At 37.2% G+C, this 21117-nt stretch overlaps 1 protein-coding gene across 1 annotated transcript in view; it reads right to left on the reverse strand.

The window, feature by feature from the left end:
* Nucleotides 1–14890, reverse strand: part of LOC121419938 (laccase-like) — a 30268-nt gene extending 15378 nt beyond the window's left edge. The window contains exons 1-6 of the mRNA XM_041614422.1: nt 14556–14890; nt 9727–9795; nt 7474–7691; nt 4117–4277; nt 1676–1784; nt 116–334 (exon numbers count right to left, since the gene is read on the reverse strand). Coding sequence (XP_041470356.1) covers nt 116–334; nt 1676–1784; nt 4117–4277; nt 7474–7691; nt 9727–9795; nt 14556–14625 — 846 coding nt within the window. The 5' untranslated portion in view covers nt 14626–14890. The remainder of the gene's footprint in view (nt 1–115; nt 335–1675; nt 1785–4116; nt 4278–7473; nt 7692–9726; nt 9796–14555) is intronic.
* Between the last annotated feature and the right edge of the window lie 6227 nt (nt 14891–21117).

Raw genomic sequence — 21117 nt, forward strand, 5'->3', positions numbered from 1 at the left:
GCAGCCAAGGAGGCAAAGTCGGGGTTAAGTTAGTCATCCTAGATAAATAGGGAAAATTATCCACAAATTCCGGCATCGCTTAATCCCATGCCCCTGGGCCCTGTCAAACTTATACCTGTTGGACTTCGTAGATCACCCTAGGCGTGGTCGACGATGTCGAGCCATACACTGCAGACGCACCCATGCCGTTGATCAGTATGGTAACTGGACCTTCATCAACACCCCTGAAGTGGTCGCTGAGATAGGCCGCTGATATAGCTTTGTGCATCCAATCAGATAGGAAGACAGTGTGTTCGGGTAAGTCATGGTCGTACAGAAGGTTATGCGGATCGTCCTGTAAAATTAAAGGTGAAGTTTTCCGGTTGACGTTGGATATTAAATGTGTACACTCTTACATACATTGCGCTGTCAGAATTAACAGTGTCGAAAAGTGTCATCATAGTGTGGGGCACGATGTAAAAGCACGTTCACACTGTTTGATTATGAGCATCTTGGTGGGAATCACAATTTCGCATAGTACACAGTGTGAACACACACACTGTTGACGTTTCCACAGTGTGAAATTATCTTCGTACTTTTTAATTTGACCATCACACCTTTACAAAGTCCAACCTGGAACGCCGTGTGAACAAACTTTGTGACGCACTTCTTCCTGACATGGACGTCACGTAGGCTTGCACGGAAATGGTTTTAGTTTAGACCTATATTCAGAAGGTATTCAAGATTTATTTTTACTAAAACGATAAGATTATTTTCAGGTCCTTATACAGTCAGGTATCATCAGTTTAGTCAAATTACTAGGAATCTTTTGAGGAATGAGAATACATACAAAAAGCAGCAAAATGGCAAGGGAAGTTCATGTCAAAGATGAATTTCATGTACACAATGAGGTTTGTCCATCAATCTTTGAAATATCAGATTTTAGATTAACCGGTGCCTGTTTCATGTGTTTCTAAGAAAGGAGGGAGATTTTGAATTTGATTATGATCAATTCTATTCTGCAATCGGATATTATTCAAATCTCTTCATAGGATAGACAGACAGGGGCGTCGATCCACTTTTTAGTTGGGGGGGGGCAAAATCATTAACATTCCAAAGGCGCTGGATCGTACAAGACACCCACACACGCACACACACACACACACACATATATATATATTTATATGACTCATGAGACACAGACACGTATCTCACCAACAAATTAAAGTGAGCGCGAAGCGCGAGCTGAAAATGTTTAAATAAAGAACAAGTTGTGTGTCTCATTCTCGCATGCTGAACATTAATTTTTTTTTTGCCATATCCGGAATTTTTTTTTTTTTTTTTTTTTGGGGGGGGGCAAAATGATATGTTTGCCCCCCCCCAAAAAAAAATATTTTCATTGGTGGGGCGACCGCCCCCCTGCCCCCCACCCCGGATCGACGCCTCTGTAGACAGATCCATCTACGGGTAGCCCCACATAGGTTGTTGCAATCCATTCTTCAATTCACAGCATCACAGGGTGATTTGAGGTCGACGCTTTGAAAGTAGTTTATGAATAGCTGGCCAGCCAGCTTTAGAATTGACCAACAATAAACGATAAAACAGTGATAAGATATGAAAGTGATAATTTGATAACAGATCGTTTGACCAGACCTTCGTTACCGGTCAATCGGTCATGACTGACATTCCAACTGACCTGCTTCGATTGTCTGATAATAAGTGGGCCGAAAAGTCCGTCTGCCCTATGCATGCCAGTGTGAGCATGCCAGAAGTGGGTCCCGGGGTGGTCAGCAATGAAATTATACCTATAATATGGATTCAAAAAAATAAGTGTAAATATATTTGTATATACTTTGTAGCTTCTTTGCCAGGTTGCTAGCTTAACTTAGTTGTTTAATGAAAGAATTGAACTCTAAACATGTCTAAACTTTCAAGGAATTAAGATAAATCCACATGGGCTGTAAACATCTACCAGTCGAACGTTGGATTTACTTTTATCATAATGATTATATATTACAAGGATTATTATTTAGATCAAGGTTCGAGAGATAACTATCGGGAAATCATTTATTTAGAACTACTATTTCCTCTACTACTACTGCTGCTGCTGCTACTACTACTACTACTACTACTACTACTACTACTACTACTTCTACTACTTCTACTACTACTTCTACTACACTCTAAAAAATGAAGTGCTGATTTAGCACTTACAGTGCTTGCATAGTGACTGCACTACGAGTGCTGAGTTTTAGTTCAAAATGAAACTCGGAAACCAGCACTCGTAGTGCAGTCACTATACAGTGCGTATCAAAAAAAAAACTTTACACTTAGAAAAAATCCTGTAAATTTATATATTTGTAATATCATGAAGATTTTTCCATATGTTAACATTGGTACAGATCCATTTAACCCTAAATAGACTGGGCTATTTCGACGCCTAAGAAGACTGGGGGGGGGCTGATTCAGCCCCCCCTTATGATCTCGGCCGTCGATCGCGCGATCGCGACGAAAATTGGCACACGCGTTACCCATGGCATTATCTACAAAACTATAACATCAAATTCTGCAAAAATCTCATGTTTCATTAATTATGCTAATTTATGCGTAAAATCATAAGTTTGCTGTAATTAATAAAATAATGCCCCTGAAATGCTAATTTTTGTTTCACATACTCTAGATAGGCATCTGATCAAATTTATTGAAAAAAAATTTCAACATCACATTTAATTTCTTATGTATTCTATTGTTTTCTAAATTTCTTATGTATTTCTTTGTTTTTCGACTTTTTGTTTTTTATTGTTTTTTCAATGGAAATTGTCGGGGACTTTATTTGGACCATAAAAATGATAAAATTAATTGATTTTAAGCAGTAAAAGGAAAAATAATGATACATTTATGAATTTTGGTTCAAAATACTATTTGCATTGGATTTGTACACAAATTCACGTTTTTGAGTAATTTTGAGTGTGCATGCACTTACGAAATGTTGCGTAATTTCCGAACCGCGTACCTGGGGGTCACAATTTTGGTCTCAAAAGTTGCGCGAGACTTGAAAGTAAAAAGTCAGTGAGCGACGCGGTCAAAAAATTTTGCACGGCGGATTTATCGCGAAAAATGTCGAGGGGGGGGCTGAATCAGCCCCCCCCCAGTCTTTTTAGGGATCCATTTAAGCAAATGACGATATAACTGTCGAAAAATATTTCCGCTTGAGTGAGCACCACTTACTTTTGAAAAGTTAGTGAAAAATGATTTGCGCAGAACTTTGAAATAGTTATGCGAATAAAAGTAGACCTAAATCATGAAGAACACATGGAATATAGCTAGTAAATTTGATTTTGATGATATCTTTTACCTTTTTTAACTTGTTTCCTTGCCCTAAGTACTTCGAAGAGTGCATTGCGCCCCATCCCACTCCCCCACACACCGAGGCAACTGTGACGATATTTGCTTTACACTGAGCTGCGATTTACATGAAATGATTTAGGCTTCATTTTCATTTTGTTAATCATTGTCAAGCTTGGGAAAAGTGTGGAGAAACAAGTATTAAATGAAAAATGAAATGTAAACCCACTTTAAATGATACAAACTTAGTGAAAAAATGCTGGATATGTCAGATATAAACTTTTGTTCAGATTCAATTATGTCCTGAGATCCAGCTGGCACAAAATGGGTAAAGGTTGTGCTTACTAAGTGTTGAAATATCAATTTGGGTGGCAAAATTGTTACAAAATGCTTGAATTTATCCGTTTTATTTCGGTTGACTAAAAGTGCAAGGGAAATGTATGAAAAATATTTGGCAGTTTGATTTCGCCCTTTCTCCCTTACACAGCGTGAAAACGAGCATTTCTGCGCAAACAGATTTCTGCGAGCTTTACAAAAATTGACAGTGCTCACTTAAGCGTAACATTCTGTCAAAACTTTCACCTCCATTAGATAGATGAGACCCAAACCCAGGATTATATATGAAAAAATTACCCACATGATGTATATTTTTTAATTCCCAGGGCTTCTTCAAAGTGTAAACTTTTTCTTGATACGCACTGTACAATCACTTTAATTGATAAATTAGCACTTCACTTTTTTTAGAGTGTACTACTACTATCTTCTACAACTCCTCTTTCTTCTACTCCAAACCTGAATTTGTTTCCGGGTAGTATAGGACACTGACTGATCTTGAAGACACCGTCCATGTACTGGGTAGACTTCTGATAGAGACCATGCCAGTGAAGGGTTATCGACTCCCCGTTATCCATATGATTCACCGTGTTAACGATGACCTCATCGCCATCACAAACCTGGCGTTGTAAAATAATATATTAACATTGCATGTATGAAAACTAGTTATGATATATATAATAATCAACAAGTGTATTCTGAAGAATGTGGCATCCCACAAATACAGAGTTTAATTCTGTATACACTTCTACAGGTATCTACTGGGGGGGGGGCACTTCCATTCACGAGTGGATACCATGCGCGACCACGGGGTCTCGAAAAGCACCCCAAACACGTATTTTCCATATTCTGAAAATGCACCCCTTAACAAGTATTGGCGTGTGAAACCCTACCCTTAACAAGTATTGGAAACAAAACGATACTCTTGGCAAATATTCCCTGAAATGAACCCTTAAACAAGTACAGGAAAGTTTTGTTGTTACGGGTACTTCGGTCGTCGGCTTTACCTTATTTGGTTTAGTACGACCCCACCATCTACACCTCGCGCAAATCGGACTCTGACACGAAGTGTTGGGGCAAAAATGACATCCTTTATAAAACATTTTGATTTTGTTTTATCATCCCCGCAAATTCGACCCTAAACACGTAATTTTCCTAGCGAAATAGATACCCTTTTTTCATTATTTTTGTGTTTTTGACACCCTTATCACGTTACGTACGTAACGTGCCCTATCCTTAAAAGGACATCCTTTTTACGTGTTTTTTTGGTTGCGCATGGTATCCACTCGTCAATGTAAGTGGCCCCCCGGGGTATGTACACACACACACACACATATGTATATACGCATACACACACACACGCACCCTCACACACAAACACACACACACACACAAACACACACACATATATATATATATATATATATATATATATATATATATATATATATATATATATATATATACGTTCTAAACCCATCTTCACCCGACAAAGGAAATTATAATTGGTATGGCGTCGAAAATCTGTTTATCTGACGGTCAATCAGGGTCGCCCTATCCAGTAACCCGTCTTTGTGGTCCAGTGGTTAAGACACCGGCGTTCAAAGCTGGGGGCCCGGGTTCGATTCCCAGCAGAGACATTTTCCGGCATCACCAATTTTTCCAAAGGATGGATAGCTCTGGGGAACCTTGATTTAAGCTACCATTGTTCTCTTCACCCATTTCCTTACACAATATTTAAAATAAAAGAGTTGCCAAAGCTGTTGTAAATGACTTGTATAGCTTCTCACACATTTGTATTCTTTCCCCCATATGTGTACTGTATCAAAGCACTAGCTTTGATCAAGCTGAGGCATGGTGGCTTGTCATTGTTCTAAACCCAACTTCACCCGACAAAGGAAATTATAATTGGTATGGTGTCGAAAATCTGTCTATCTGACGGTCAATTGGATCAGGGTCGCCCTATCCACTAACCCGTCTCTGTGGACTAGTGGTTAAGGAACCTGCGTTCAAAGCTGGGGTCCCGGGTTCGATTCCCAGTCAGTCGGCAAGCCCTGAAAATGTGGCTTTTTTTATCCAAGTGATATTCATGACTAGAGGGTTTTTGCATTGTTAATGAGCTTGGTGCGAACCAAAACACCTCTTTTTATTCGGCCATTGTTGCTCTTAATATTGACCAAATTTCATGTTTTTGTAATCTTTGTAAAGAAGAAGAATCATTCCCTTAGGTCAATGTGTTTGGATTTTCAAAAGAATGTTGTAATATAAGGAAAACTTTTGATATAAAACATGAAACAATTTTTTTTCATGCTACAAAAGTTGTTGTTTTCACACTTAATTCTTGTTTGAGCACAAATGATTTTTAAATCATGATAAAGCTGAAGATCTAAGCTTTAATATGATATATTTTTTTATAAGAAGATGTATTTTAGATGGGTCAGCAGCCAGCTTTTCATAGGCCAAGTACATTTAGCAGATCAAAAACAAGAATACTGCGCTCTGATTGGTCAAAGAGACCACACACCCGTGCAAATTCCAATGTTCCCCACACTCGTCTGGGCCTCTGCAAGGTCACACTCACCATGTGGTAAATCTCTTCAAATTACCCGCGCCTGTTGTTGTGAAAATATTATTCAGCCAATCAGAACTCTGCATTTTATGTTACTCAGACATTTTAGAAATCTCGTCTTGCATCTTTATGGAAAAAGCTGGCTGCTGACCCATCTAAAAGATGCCACATATCAAGAGTGACATTGTAAGAAAGTATAAAGTTTGAGCTCTCTGATGATATAAATAATGTTTGTTTCAGGTAAAAAATGAACTTATATATATATCACAATATTTTATTCAAAAAAAATTACCAATATAAAAGAGTAACATTTACTCTTCCCCATGGTACAAAAATAATCAATTTTACTCATGGAAAAAGAGGTTAAATTCTTTGAGAAAGAAAGTCTCACAATTCACGAGATTTTGCAGGGACATGAATTCAGCCACGAGAGGACTTGGATAAATCTTGCCCATTTGCTCATTAACTCAGAGGCTTGCCGACTGACTGTTCCCGGCAGAAACATTTTTCCAAAGGGTAGATAGCTCTGGGAAACCTTGATTTAAGCTATGCCTACCATTGTTCTCTTCATCCATTTCTTTACACAATATTTTTTTTTTATTTAAAATAAAAGAGTTGCCAAACCTTGTTGTACATGTATAGCTTCTCTCTCACACACACACACCTATATAAATATATATACATACATATATATAATATATATATATATATTGTGAAGAAATGGATGAAGAGAAAAACGGCAAGCGTAGCTTAAATAAAGCTCTCCCAGAGCTATCTGCCCTTTGGAAAATTGGTGATTCCGAGAAAATGTCTGTGCCGGGAATCGAACCCGGGCCCCCCGCTTTGAACGCCAGTGCCTTAACCACTAGACCACCGAGACGGGTTAGTGGATAGGGCGACCCCGATCCAATGGACCGATTGCCATAGCTGTTTTACACGTTTATTTCACACATTATATATATATTATAATGTATATATTTGCATATACATCGCGACAACCCGATGTGAGCCTTTATTTCTTGTGTATTTTCTTTGTGTATTATAAATATTTTTGATTTTTCTCCCTTCCAAAGGTTTTTTTTACCTAATTATTGATTGATTTAAAATTTTGAAATACAGTATTCAAACAAAAGAATATTCACAAAAAAGGGATTTCATTATAGGTACAGACTACTTCAAATATTAACCGGGAGAACATATTTAGAATACCAACTTTGAGGAAATTAGTTAAAAGGGAGATTGCCTACCTCAATCGGAGGTCCTGGTAGGGATCTGTTAGCCACTATGATGGGCCTTGGGACACCGTCTGCTGCTACGCATTGTTCCCTCTGACAATCCGTCAGGTTGCATGGGCAGTCATAGCAGGCCTTAGACATAGTATTATACCACTCTACTACAAACGTGTATTCACATTGCATTGGTTTGGAGCCAGTGCAATCCCGTAAACATGGGTGGGGCGACTTTTCTAAAATTAAAGAGAGAGATAGAGAGGAAAGAAACATTAATCCTTTATTGGTTTCATTTTCAAATGGAACGAGTGCCTCTGATGTATACGATGCAGTTCAAAGTATATACAATGAACCCGTAAGAAGAATCGTGTATTTGAGTGTGTATTTGAGATTTTGTCAGACGTGTATCAATCAGATATGATTATTTACGTCTGGGACCGACCTTTAACGTCACCATCCGAAAGACGTGACCAGGTTTCGAACCTTGAACATCAGCATCAATTTGTAACTTCCCCACCTAGCTCAAATTACATGCGCACGCTACAACGTCCAGTTGGGGTCCCATTAACATAGCACTTAACGATTTAAATTTGGGCCTATTTATACGATTGTTTACGTTGATTAGTAGTAGGCCTATAGTATTTTATCCAAACCAAATACAGTGGTACAAAGCACAGCGTAATAGAACTCAGAATGATAGGTTAGTTATGTGGAAGAGCCGTGGTGTAGTGGTTCTGACTCTCGCCTTGTAAACAGAGGGTCGTGTGTTCGAATCCCACCGCGGTCTAGCGTCCTTTGGCAAGGCGTTAATCCACACTTTGCCACTCTCGACCCAGGTGCTAAATGGGTACCCGGTAGGATGCGAAAGATATTGTATGTTTGATTTTGCCAGCGCCATAATGAGGCTGCGATGAATGCAAGGAATGCTCCCCAGGGAGTGGAAATTGTGCACTTTTCGTGCGGGATTGAAATGAATCCAATGACCGGGGTAATAATATGCTGTAACGCGCTTTGGGCCATTCTGGGAAAAGCGCTTTATAAAAATTGGCTATTATTATTATTTTATTATTATTATGGGACCCCAGTCAAGCACAGCTTGTTGACGGGTTCCTTTACATTGTGGTATATCACAAAAGTAACATAATTACAATGAGTAAGTTCAAATGATGTAACAATATGATAGTAGGGCTATAGGGTGTAAAACAGCATTGATTAATGATCAATCGAAGATATTTGCCCCATGATCAATATCATTGCTAGGCTATTTGTTACGGGGATACGTTTAAAAGTACCAATAATAGAAAGATATATAATGGTGCCCCCTACGTCACGCTAATCAAGAATGTGAGTGTGTGTGTAAAGAGGCGTATACATGGTATAGGTAATCACTAGCAAAAGACAAAAGAAGCTAGATTGGTGTAAACATTATAACTAGTTACAATTTCTTTAAAATTATAGGCACTGGGAAATATAATTGTTCCCTAGACGGAAGTAAAATAAGTCAACAATGTCTTTAACAATGCAGTATCGTCTAGAATAATCTGTTATAACTGATGCCTCGTTATAATATCCTGTATTACTGTGGACTAATGTGGTTACCCCTTAGTCATTAGTAAAACTAGATAGTGTGCAACATCCCCCCCCCCAGAAAAAAAAGGTTATTTATGTTAGGGGGAAGTAATGCAATCCGATAATGATCTTTAGTCAACTTCTATTACATACTTCATAAAAATACATCAAGGATTTTCCCACAGGTTAAAGTCGAATAAAGAGAATCCTGTCGTGGAACATGATATAAGCATTATGAACAGATCACATTTCTAAAATTCATTTTCAAAGAGTTAAGCCTATGAAAGATGTTATTTATAAGAAAAGTAGAATTGCAATTAATGGCAAAATAATAATGTAATTCTATTTTAAAAAATCAAAAGAACATTTGTAATATTCAGTGGCCGCGGAACGGTTTTAAAAAAGTGGGGGCTCAGCCGAAAATGTAGGGGCTGATAACCATACAAAAATCATAATCAGATGATCAATTTTTATGTTTTTTGTGCACGGTTTTTGGATAAGGCCCCCGCAGCCCCCACCCCGTTTCGGCGGCCCCCTGATACGTGTCCTTTCCGTAATATAGCAACACACACAGTTCATGACAAAGACATTCATTGGGGCAAATATGGATTCATTGGGGGCCATCGAAATGAAAATAGAAAAAACATACAAAAAATTTCATGATATTTGCCATCTGTATATATATATATTTTAATATCTTACCTGGTGAATTTATAAAACTGTTAGCATTTGTCGGCGTTGGCTCTTGTGTATTGCGTATACAATTCGGGTCTGAAAATGAAAGAAAAATGAAGAAAAAATTTGAGTATAAACCCCCCAAAAATAAGCGATGATAAGAATATTTTACAGCTAATACTACGATGATAATGATGACGATGATAATTATCATAATGGTACACTCTAAAAAAATATTGAGGAAAAATGCCCCATGAGGGTAGTTATGATTCCAACCAGCATTGGGCATTTCTTTGGGGCATTTCTGTTTATCCAGTCTGTGTGATGAAAATTTGACCCATTCTAAAGTTATTGCTGCTTATTTTTTTAAACCTTACTGGACAATTTACTTCCCGAATTGGGTAAAACACTGCCTCTAACTGGTTGGACACATTGCCCTCGTGCTGGTTAAAACTTTACCCAATATTTTTGTTTACAGTGTATAGTAGTCGAAGTAGCAACCATACTACTACTACTACTACTACTACTACTACTACTACTACTACTACTACTACTACTACTACTACTACTACTACTACTACTACTACTACTACTACTACTACTACTACTTCTACTTCTACTACTTCTACTACTACTACTACTACTACTACTACTACTACTACTACTACTACTACTACTACTGCTACTTATACTAATAATAATGATAATGATAGTAATAATTAGAATAACAATTATAGTAAGAATAGTAATAACAATAATGATTGTAATAATACTAATAATAAAAGACGTGGAACCAGAGAGGAGGCCTTGAAAGCCGTGAACTTTCTCTGACGGTTTTTTTTTTTTTTTGGGGGGGGGGGTCTTGCCAAACTGCCCAATGCTCCCCTTAAACGTGAGAATTTAAACACAAAATTACTTGTCAAAATATATTTTTTTAAATCGGGTGATTACCCTTTTTTACAATATTTTGTCACCCCCCCTCCCCCATTTCCGGCAAGTCCCGGATCTGTACAACTCTTTATTGGTTTAAGGTAAAATATAAAAGATATATCTTTGATAATCCGGGTTAAATCTAGTTTCAAAAGTGTTGTTCTATAAAACTATGAGTTATCATGTCTCGCCAGCCTACTCATGTTTATGCGTGTGTTTGTGTGTGTGAGGGTGTGTATGTGTTTTATATTTGTACATATCTGTAGTTAATTCCTTTAATGTACATGATGTTCCTTGATTGTGTATATTTATTGTAGGGCCCCACTCACAAGCTCTGCTCTTTATGGGTCCTCGAAAACCTCTCATATATATCATTTATCTTTTCGTATCATCTGTTCATTAATTGATTTGTACTTATATGTCTGGTTCTTGAATAAATTTAACTTAAACTTAACTTCAACTTGAACTCTGCCCATACAGATAAAGTAAAAAAAAATTCTGGCACGGGTTTTACCCCCAATGGACATAGGTAAATAAGGGCTATCTGGAATCTCCCACAAACTCTCAGAAACTATGAATATCTGTTTGATCTGTAAATATATGCATAGTACAAGATAATGATTTAATTTCAACAGAATATGAAAACTCGATGAGCAATTGTGTAAATTTGATTTAACGTGTAATGGCCGAATCCGGATATGTTATTAGTCACGTTCAATAGTGGTACATTCTCATGGGACTCTGTGTTAATCTTAAGAGAAAACCCCTTGTATTTTAAGTAACAAAACTTTGAAATAGTCAACCCAAATGCAGGGCCCGATAAGGTATAACTTCATTTTTTCAAGACGAGACAAGGCAGGTGCAGCCCTCTGGAGTTTAAACAACTGTGTGTTGGGTAAATTGTAAAGCAAGGCATACCCTAAATCAAGTCGTGAAGAAATCAGCGCATGAACTAATTTTTCAGTAGCAGATTTTGGCAAATATTTTCTGATGTACCCAATGTTGCGGAGCTGATACCTGACAGATCTACAGATGTTGGTTATTAATTTGATTTCTGTTTCTGTTTCTGCTTTTGGTACTCCCGTGTGATATCGAAAGGACATCATTTTGCTGGTAATCGCCAAGCTGGTATATAACCAATTACCTAGGAAACATGTCACGTCTATGTTAATCAGTCATAATGGCTGAGAAGACAGATATTACTCCTTTTTTATCAACGTAGAGACAATGGCAGAGTGGGGATTCGAACTCCCAACCTTACGATTCCAATGCCCTAACCACTGGACCATACGACCCACACATTCCACAAAGTAACATAACCCCCTATATTCTATATACCTCTGCATTTTGTCATCACCAGGACCTACCACTAATTAGGACAAATGCCAAAACTGTCCATCTGACCAGATGGTCAAAGATATCAGCACCAAACCTTGTAATGTCCGAATCGATTGTTAATTGCTATTTCCTAATTAGTTAAGTCACTGACCAGGTTGGGCCTCCATGTATAATGAGCACGATAGGCTGACCATGGCGAACGCGCAATTGTGACACAGAAAGCTTTTAGATTAAACTTGATATCATACAAATGACAAAGAAACTATAATCAACCACTATAGGGCAATCTAGGAATTTGAACAAGGGGTTGGGCAAAGTGGCATATTATTCAACGAGACTAATTATTAAAACTCTTCTTTCTTCTTTTTTTTCATTTTCGTTTTACTTTCTTTTACTTTTTACTGTCTTTTTTTATTATCATGTTGTTCCCAGTTCTTCCAAACTTATAGGAGGTAGGGCATACGTAGTTAGCTTTGAGATAAAAAAAAATCAAATTAAAAAAATACGACAATATCAACTACTACGGTACCTGCTTTGTGAACATACGAATTTTCGCCGAAGTTTGGCCTCCTTTTCGACAATATGTATCAATATGGAAACGTTCCCGTTTTTTTTATTCGTGTGCTTCCGAGTTGATCAACAGCTTAAGTCTTAAAAGTTTTCTCAGTGCTCCTCTCTACATTTTACTCATTGATCGCATATGATAAGTTTATTTAAACTCAGTTTTCATTAACAAAAGCCATATCGATCAGGCCTTGATTTACTTTCACTGAAGAACGTAGCTCAGCCTTGCATGACAGGTAGAAGGAAATCAATGCTTATCCAAGGTCTTATCCTACCTCTGACCTTTCTTGGACTTAGGCCTAATTGTTTCATTAAACTGTTCGTAAGTTACTAGCGACTTTACGAACGACATATGGTAACCCTTGTTCTACGTGATAATCCCTATAGGCCCTATCGTTTATGAACATGGTAAACTAAGGCCTGGTCACACCGCTCGATAGTTGTTGGAGCGGTCGTGGAGCGGAGAGAAAAAAAATCATCACCACTCGCTACCGTTCACCATTTTCGATTTCGATCGTTTTTTTTTTGTTTTTTTTCCCCCAATTTTGGGAGAGAAATTCGACCCTCTCTCCCTACCGCTCCACGACCCCTCCAACAACGCTCGGGCGGTGTGACCACGCCTTTAAGACGTTAACTTTAAGCCCGGTCACACCGCCCGAACGTAGTTGGAGCGGTCGTGGAGCGGAGAGAAAAAAATCATCACCGCTCGCTACCGTTCACCATTTTCGATTTCGATTTTTTTTTCGATTTTTTCCCAAATTTTGGGAGAGAAATTCGACCCTCTCTCCTTACCGCTCCAACAACTCTCGGGCGGTGTGACCAGGCCTTAGCGAAAAGCTTTATGATATACCCTCCTAACAATATCGTCACTATTAATCTACTACACAAAGAAGAATAATTGTTAACGTTCTTCATACAGCAACTGAATTCATTGCTGCGTTGCATGCTTACTCTTCCCACTGTAATGATTTTCGGATTTACTGACAAACAGATCGATAAACTTTTATACGAAATTCAATTCAACCGCAGGGAACTGTCTGCTCATTTTATCAAAGCCAAGAAGTGGGTCATTTTGGATAAAAAAGAGGATTAAAGAGGATTTTGACTTTCGAAATTTTAATTAAACTCGGATTTTTGCAGGACAGCGCAAGGGGATATTTTGATAAGGGGGGGGCAGGAACTATTTTTCTCCATTCAAGAAGACATACAGGAGTAACACGACCCACACAAGATACCCTTTATGTTCTTTTACCCTTCCTTGTTATTACATTCCGCTTTTCCTTTTTTGTTGGGGGGGAGTGGGGGGGGGGGGGGGTTCAGTGTACTCATGTTTTGGCATTTCTTTTTTTGTTATAAATACTTATACTTAGTCCTCTCTTAAAATGATATCCATCCCCCAAAATATCAAAACCTTATTCCAGCTGCTTAAGAACAATTATCAATTGAAAATGTAAAAAGTGAAATGAGACGAATTCTATTTAAATAAGAACAAAATGAATATACACGAAATACTACTGCTTTTTTTAATGTACAAGAACTATACACCACAATACCAATATGATTGTGTTAAGGCTAATATTTTACTTTCGAAATCTTCTAACTTTGTTTATTCTTACGTACAGCCTTACAACTTCATGTTTTTACCTCTTTCGTAATGTTTGTACCTTCTTTTCTTTTTACTTTCTGCTCCAATTCTTCCCTTCACTCCCCCTCACTCTCTCTCTATCCACCCCCTCTCTCTATCTGCCTCTCCTCCTTCCCACCTCTCTCTTACCTTTCCAAAATTCCACAACACAAGTAGTTTTCAATACCATACTTTATCCGTATTATTTATTTTGTAATTATCTGTGTTATTGTTTGAATATTTTTTGTGTCTTTATTACCTTGTGAATACATCGCAATTCGGCCTTAGCCGCAATGATGTCTTGATTTTTATTAATAAACCATTTATCTATCTATCTATCTTTCGAAATGATAAATAAATAGTGACATATAAAAAGTGAAATAGAATTGATAGTACTTACTCTGTGCTTTGGTAAGCACGCAAAACGCCACCATCCAAGCGATGGTACAAATAACGCCCTTGAAGTTCATTATAGCATGGGATTATTCCTCCAAGTAATCAAAAGTCTATATATCTCACTAATTCCTTGTAAACACCCAACAAGTGTGAGGGAATATAATTATGTCTACCAACGACCAGAGCTGTGATGAGAATTCGTTCGATAAATGTTCAAACAAATCGAATGAATAAATTAGGGCACACGTTTCTCGTTTTTGAGGATAGGTCGATCTGAATCTCATGAATTTACGCCCTGCTCCACTAACAACGCAAGGGTATAGGGTCACTGATCTGGACAGATCAGTGGGTACGGTACGGTACTCTGCTTAGGAGCCAGCTAATCTGCGCATGCTCAATCACAAGCTAGATTCGATTACGAAGAGTGAGGTATTTCCATCTGAATATTTGATTTGATTTATTCATTTCCACATTCCAATAACAAAAGTATATACAAGTGTAATATTTTTTTTCAGCATAACATAAAAATAAGCAAATGACATAATGAATAACACATGCGTACATATATTCTAACAATCTAATTGAAATATATTTATACCTGATATTTTCTTTTTTTATAATTAAAAAATAACAGAAAAAAATATACATACATAAATTATATCGGCATAATACATTTTTAAAAAATGTGGGAGATAATAAATTTCATTTCCACATTCCAATGTTCAAGTGTAATCATTTTTTTTCTCAGCATAGCATAACAATAAGCAAATGACATAATGAATAACATATACATACATACATTCTGACAATCTAATTATACCAGATAAATTTCCTATTTTTTAATTATTGAAAAAATAGCAGAAATATATATTTACTTATATCGACATTACATTATTAAATGTGGGAAATAATACATTTTTAAAATGTGAAACGAAAATTTGCATAAAATATACTAGAAATGACTGGCTTATCTAGGGTAGTTGAAGTTTGCCACACTATACCCAATCAAGCACGGCCAAAGGCACGGGGGGGGGCAATATTTTTGGATTGGCCGGAATATGAAACCCAGCCTTGTACTTTTTAGCACAATTATTTGAATGCAAGGTAGGTTTGGCCATGATGGTGTTAGACGATTTGATGATGAGACCATCTGCTATTTTACCAAGAGGATGCAAAAGTCCACTTTACCAACTTCCAGGAACTAGATTTAGATTTAGAAAGAAACACGAACGCATCACCCCTATTCTCACTATCACTTCATTGACTTCCGGTTCACTCTTGCATTACGTTCAAAATTCTACTCATTGTATATAACATTACCCATAACATGTCACCATTGGCGGCGGAAGCCAAAAATTTTAGGAGGGGACAACAAAAAAAATTTTGACAAGCAAAAAAAAAAAAAAAAAAAGGTTCTCAACCCCAAAATTTTAGGGGGGACGTAGAAAAAAATTTTGACAAGCAAAAAAAAAAAAAAAAAAAAAAAAAAAAAAAAGAAAAGAAAGTTCATCAACAACAAATTTAGGGGGGACCGTCCCCCCCTCCTCAAATTTAGGGGGGACACGTCCCCCCCGCTTCCGCCGCCTATGCATGTCACCAAAATATCTCCAAGATCTTATTTTCCCTTCGTTCTTCCTCTTCTTACAGATCTTTTATATTCCAATAATTTAATTCATGACCTTCGCACTAAGACCCGATATGGTGATCGTGTACTTTCTGTAATTGCTCGCACTCTCTGGAATAAACTCCCAACTCGTATCCATAATCCTCCCTCCGTAGAAATTTTCAAATCGTCACTTGAAACTCACCTTTTCTCATAACTTGTTTTTTTTTCGTTTCTTTTTTTGACCGATTGACTGTATATTATTATAATTTGCCAACCTGCGCGATTTGAAACACCAGTATAAAGCACCCCACAAATGCTATTATTATTATTTAGATTTTAGATTTATTTACTTCCGTTCAACATTTTTTCAAAATATAATCAAAGTAACAATATATATTCAATAGATAATATAGAAAAATCAATGAAATTTCGTAGCAAATGTTGAATATATATATTAAACAAAACTACAATTTGTTGCAGTAATTTTATCAATGAAAAGAAACAAGAAATGAACGGAGGGACTTGCCAAGAAAAACAAAAGCTTGTAGAGAAGGCAAGCCCCTAAACTTAGTTTCAATACTAATTATACACAAATTATATATAGAACTATATACAAAAATGGAGACGGACATAGAAGATAAACTTAAGACAAGTAATCCACAAATATCAAAATAAAACGAACAAGCGACAAAAAAATAAGAGAAGGTAGTTCAGCTAATAATTATTATAGTGGTAACACACACACAGAAAATACTTACAAAATTATAATAGGAAGGGAAAAGTGGCAAAGGAAAGAAAGAGGAAGATAAGGGAGGAGCAAATAAAAAGTGCAAATGAAAAGAGGAACATGGCAGGAGCACAGGTATCATTGTGTCATGTTGGAAGGGCCACTCGATCTGACCTTTCATTGCTTTTACAACTCCAAGAGTGTATTTCTTGTATTGTCCGATTACTGAAATTAAAACGCTGCTTTATATGGATTCATCTAATTTTAAGTCGGCTAATGCCCCCCCCTCCCGTACCCTCCCGAGGAAAACAGTCTCCTTTTTCCCACCTCTACATCAGATACTATTCATAACATATTTCGTCACGGTCTGGGGGGCAGTCAAATATATTGCCGTACACACGCGTGCCCCCCCCAAAAAAAAAAAAAAAAAAAACGCGTTTAAAGGGGGAATATTTTTCAGTTTTCGACACGACCCGTCCGTGCACTCGTTAAGGATATAAACACCGATTTTCAAAAAAAAAAAAGAAATAACAAGACTGGTCATTGGTCGATCGCAGGGTCAAACGTATAGGGTATGTTTTTCTTTTCCAAAGCCTTTTTTTAAAGACTAGCCAAACGTATTTGGGTATGTCTCCCCCCAAGCTTTTTCCCCGGGGTCAATTTCCGGCGATAACTTGTTTAGGGACCAAATTAAATGTATAAATAAAGCCCGCGAAAATCTTGTTTAGGGGGTTATAATGCACACAGAAAAACTCATTTAGGGGGTGTTTGTAAATAATTTAGCCACGCGTGTGTACAGAAATACATTTGACTGCCCCCCCGCCCGCATTTTCGTCACCCCTCAGCAAGCTCTACCTTCTCCTATATTATATTTAATCCAGAGAATGTGAAAATGTGACAAACATACAAAAGGATACGGGCCTATCTGAAACTGATAGCCTCTTTGTTATCGAAACTCGATCTGAAACAATGCTCTTAAAATACCGCATAATCCAAAATGCGGGTATTTTTTAAATTTTTATTTCATGTCAGGTGTACTATCTTTGAATGTGGTACAACTGAAATATGACAGTAGAAGAGGTCATTCCGACTTCAACGCAAGGATGACTAGTAAAGTTTGGTTCTTTTAAGAGCTGGCGGCGGCGGAGCGAAGTTGAAAGTGGGAGGGGGCACAGGGATAAATGACATTCTTTCTTTCGAAAAGGGCACTTTCTTAAAACAAATAAAAAAATATGATAAAGTGGTGTAATGAGCCAGATATTTTGAGAGGGCTTGCTATGTTAAGTCACGTAAAATCTATAAGAAGTTGCGAGCGAGCGAAGCGAGCGAGCACAAGTTTTGACATGTGTTTATAACGAAAATCAAATTTTGTGATATATTTTACACTATTCAGAAAATAATATTACGTTTCATTCTTTTCTCTTTCCTTTCCTTCTTTTTTTTCTTGGTCGTGAAATATTAGGCGGAGGGGGCAAGATCCATCCAAGCGCCCGCCTCCCCGAATTTCTACCACCACGCACATGACTTCAGGCACGTATGCTTATTTAGATTTTTCCCCTTCACGAGAAGTAACAAAATATTGTGTTCTTGTTTCAAAGGGGCACTCGTTAGCACATAAACCGAGAAATGGCACCTTCTCAGGTACCTATGACAGGGGCACAGAACCCGTTCGTGAGGGGGCACTTTTCTTAGGTACCAAGGGGCACTGATTCAAGAAAGTACCAACAAGAAGGCATGGGGTTACTTGGTCACAAATCAAACGGTCCTTTTCAGATGAAAGGGGCACAGAACACTTTCTCGAGGAGGCATTTTTGGAGTGTAAAAAAGGCACTCATTCAAAAAGGGCAATTAGTGACATAAGACGGGTCCTCCTCAGAAGGACATTACACGTTCATGATGGGCATTCTTTGATTAAAATAAATTGGCACGGATATAGACGACTACAAAGTACAAGATACAAGGAGTGTATAAACAGGATTGGGCCGATCCATCTCTGGTCAAGTAGGCCCTAAATTAATTTCCCGTGATTCATAGATTTTAACTCTATTTAGTTTCAGTTATCATGTAAAATTTATATATTTTTAAAGTCTGAATTTGAGTTGATTGTGCAGTGCTTTCTAAATACATATCCGCTCATCTTAGAAATACGGAAGGCCATACGTTTTCGTTATGACTGCGTTTTGATATTGAGTTTCCTTAGGGGCTTCCGTTCAGGTGGCTACTAGGTACGGAGAAGCTCGATGAAAATATACATGTAACCATCCTTTCTCTTTACCTCTGAACTCAATCCAAATCAAAACACGTATTTTTGACAACCTTTAATTGTTATTCATATGGCTGAATAGAAAACAGACTGATTTCTCATTATCGTCACGTAGTCCCGAATGAATGGTATGAATGGTATAAAAAATGCCACTTGGTCCACTCCCGCTTGGCCTACTCTATGTTTGGTCATGCCTTATCTTAAGTTCATCTACAACCAGTTCGTCTACTAACCGTTTTGTCCAGTGGCTTACAGATTAGGGGCTTGGGGTGCTTGCCCCCCCCCCCCTCCCACCAAAAAATAAAAAGAAAAAATCACGACCAAGAAAAAAAAAGAAAAAGGGAAAAATAAAGAGAGAATGGTGAATTATGATATTATTGTCTAAATATTATGTAAACAATTATTAAAACTTGTTTATGTTAAATAAAAATGTCGAACAGTTTGCCTGATACGCCACATCTAGCTCCCTCAAAATTGTGTGCTAATTGGGCGCCACTCATTGCCCATGCTGCCCATTTACCATTAGGCCTTGGCCAGTGTCTAATTTTCAGAAAGGCTGTCTTCTTCGCGTAGATCCACTTACCATATTTGCATTGATTTAGCCTACAAGTTTACCATTTTATAATTTTAGCTTGGTCTACCATGTCAGCATTTTACTTCGAAAACTTTGACTTTTGAGCCTCTTTATGGTACTTTACCATGGAAACCTTAATTTACAATTTTTACCACTGTAACTTGTTTTACAATGTGTTCATTATTATTTTTTCCTGGAAATTTGAAATTCAAAGCATTTTATCACATACCATTTTATTCATAGAAATGTGTTTGTCCAGTGAGATTACAAAGAGTACTCTGGGCGGCTAGGCCAATCATTTTACAAATTTACCACAGAAACCTTGGTTAACCATTTTCTAATTTCTCCGAAAAACTTCAAATAAAGTTACCAGTTTTATAATGGAAATCATTTTATGAACCATTCTACCACTTTACCAAATGGGAATCCCTGATTTACCATTTTACCAGGGAACTTGTAAGCCGTATAAATGTAGAAATCGAAAAAAAGGAAATCTGTGCTTTTTTTCGTGGTCAAATTGCAAGGTCAGTTTCAGAAGTTTTTAATTCCGTCGGCCTAGTTAGCCAGTCTAATATTACTAGCAAAATGAACTTTACCTACTTAACAGTGTTCAATTGGAAAAATATGACGTATATCCGTGTTTGATGATCAAAGGGCATATCAAATTTATTTTCACACCAAGCAATATTTTGTGTTTTTTTTCTTGGAAGGAACGTGCGATTTTTCACATTCATTGTATTATTAACATCCTGTTGAGCTAATGGGCTATCTCTGTCGGAAATAATAATTCTCCTCACACCATTAATTGTTTGCCATTATATTTCTTTAAAATACGTTCAATGGCTAATATTACGTGGGATTGTAATGTTGAAAACTGGCGTACACTGTAAAAATTGTGGTGTTAAAACTGACACCAATTGGTGTTAATAGAGGACCACACCCTGAGGTGTAAAAATTACACCCTAGAGATTGAACGTAACACCAAGGAGTGTAAATGTAACAACCAAATGTGTTGTAATAACACCTAGAGGTGTAAAACTAACACCACCAATTTAACACCGGTGTAAAATAACTGGTGTGGTCCTTTATGTACACCGGTTAACACCACAGTTTTTGCTGTGTAGTCAGTCATTTTAAAGGGGGGATGCAGCAAAACAATCACTGAAATATAAAAAAAAAATGGGGGAGTGGACTTTCAGTGGCACCATTTTAAACTACGCATTGTCACTTACCTGTAAATGATATGACTGACATTATTCGCGACCGGTTCATCCTAACAAATAAAACAGAATTATATTACCATTTTCAATAACTAAATAAATAAATCTGAAATTTTCTGATGAGTGACCTTTTATAATGCTGCTCTAAGTTGATTCAACAAAATAATATATATGTT

Source organism: Lytechinus variegatus, chromosome 8 (assembly GCF_018143015.1).
Source record: "Lytechinus variegatus isolate NC3 chromosome 8, Lvar_3.0, whole genome shotgun sequence".
Taxonomy (NCBI): Eukaryota; Metazoa; Echinodermata; class Echinoidea; order Temnopleuroida; family Toxopneustidae; genus Lytechinus; species Lytechinus variegatus.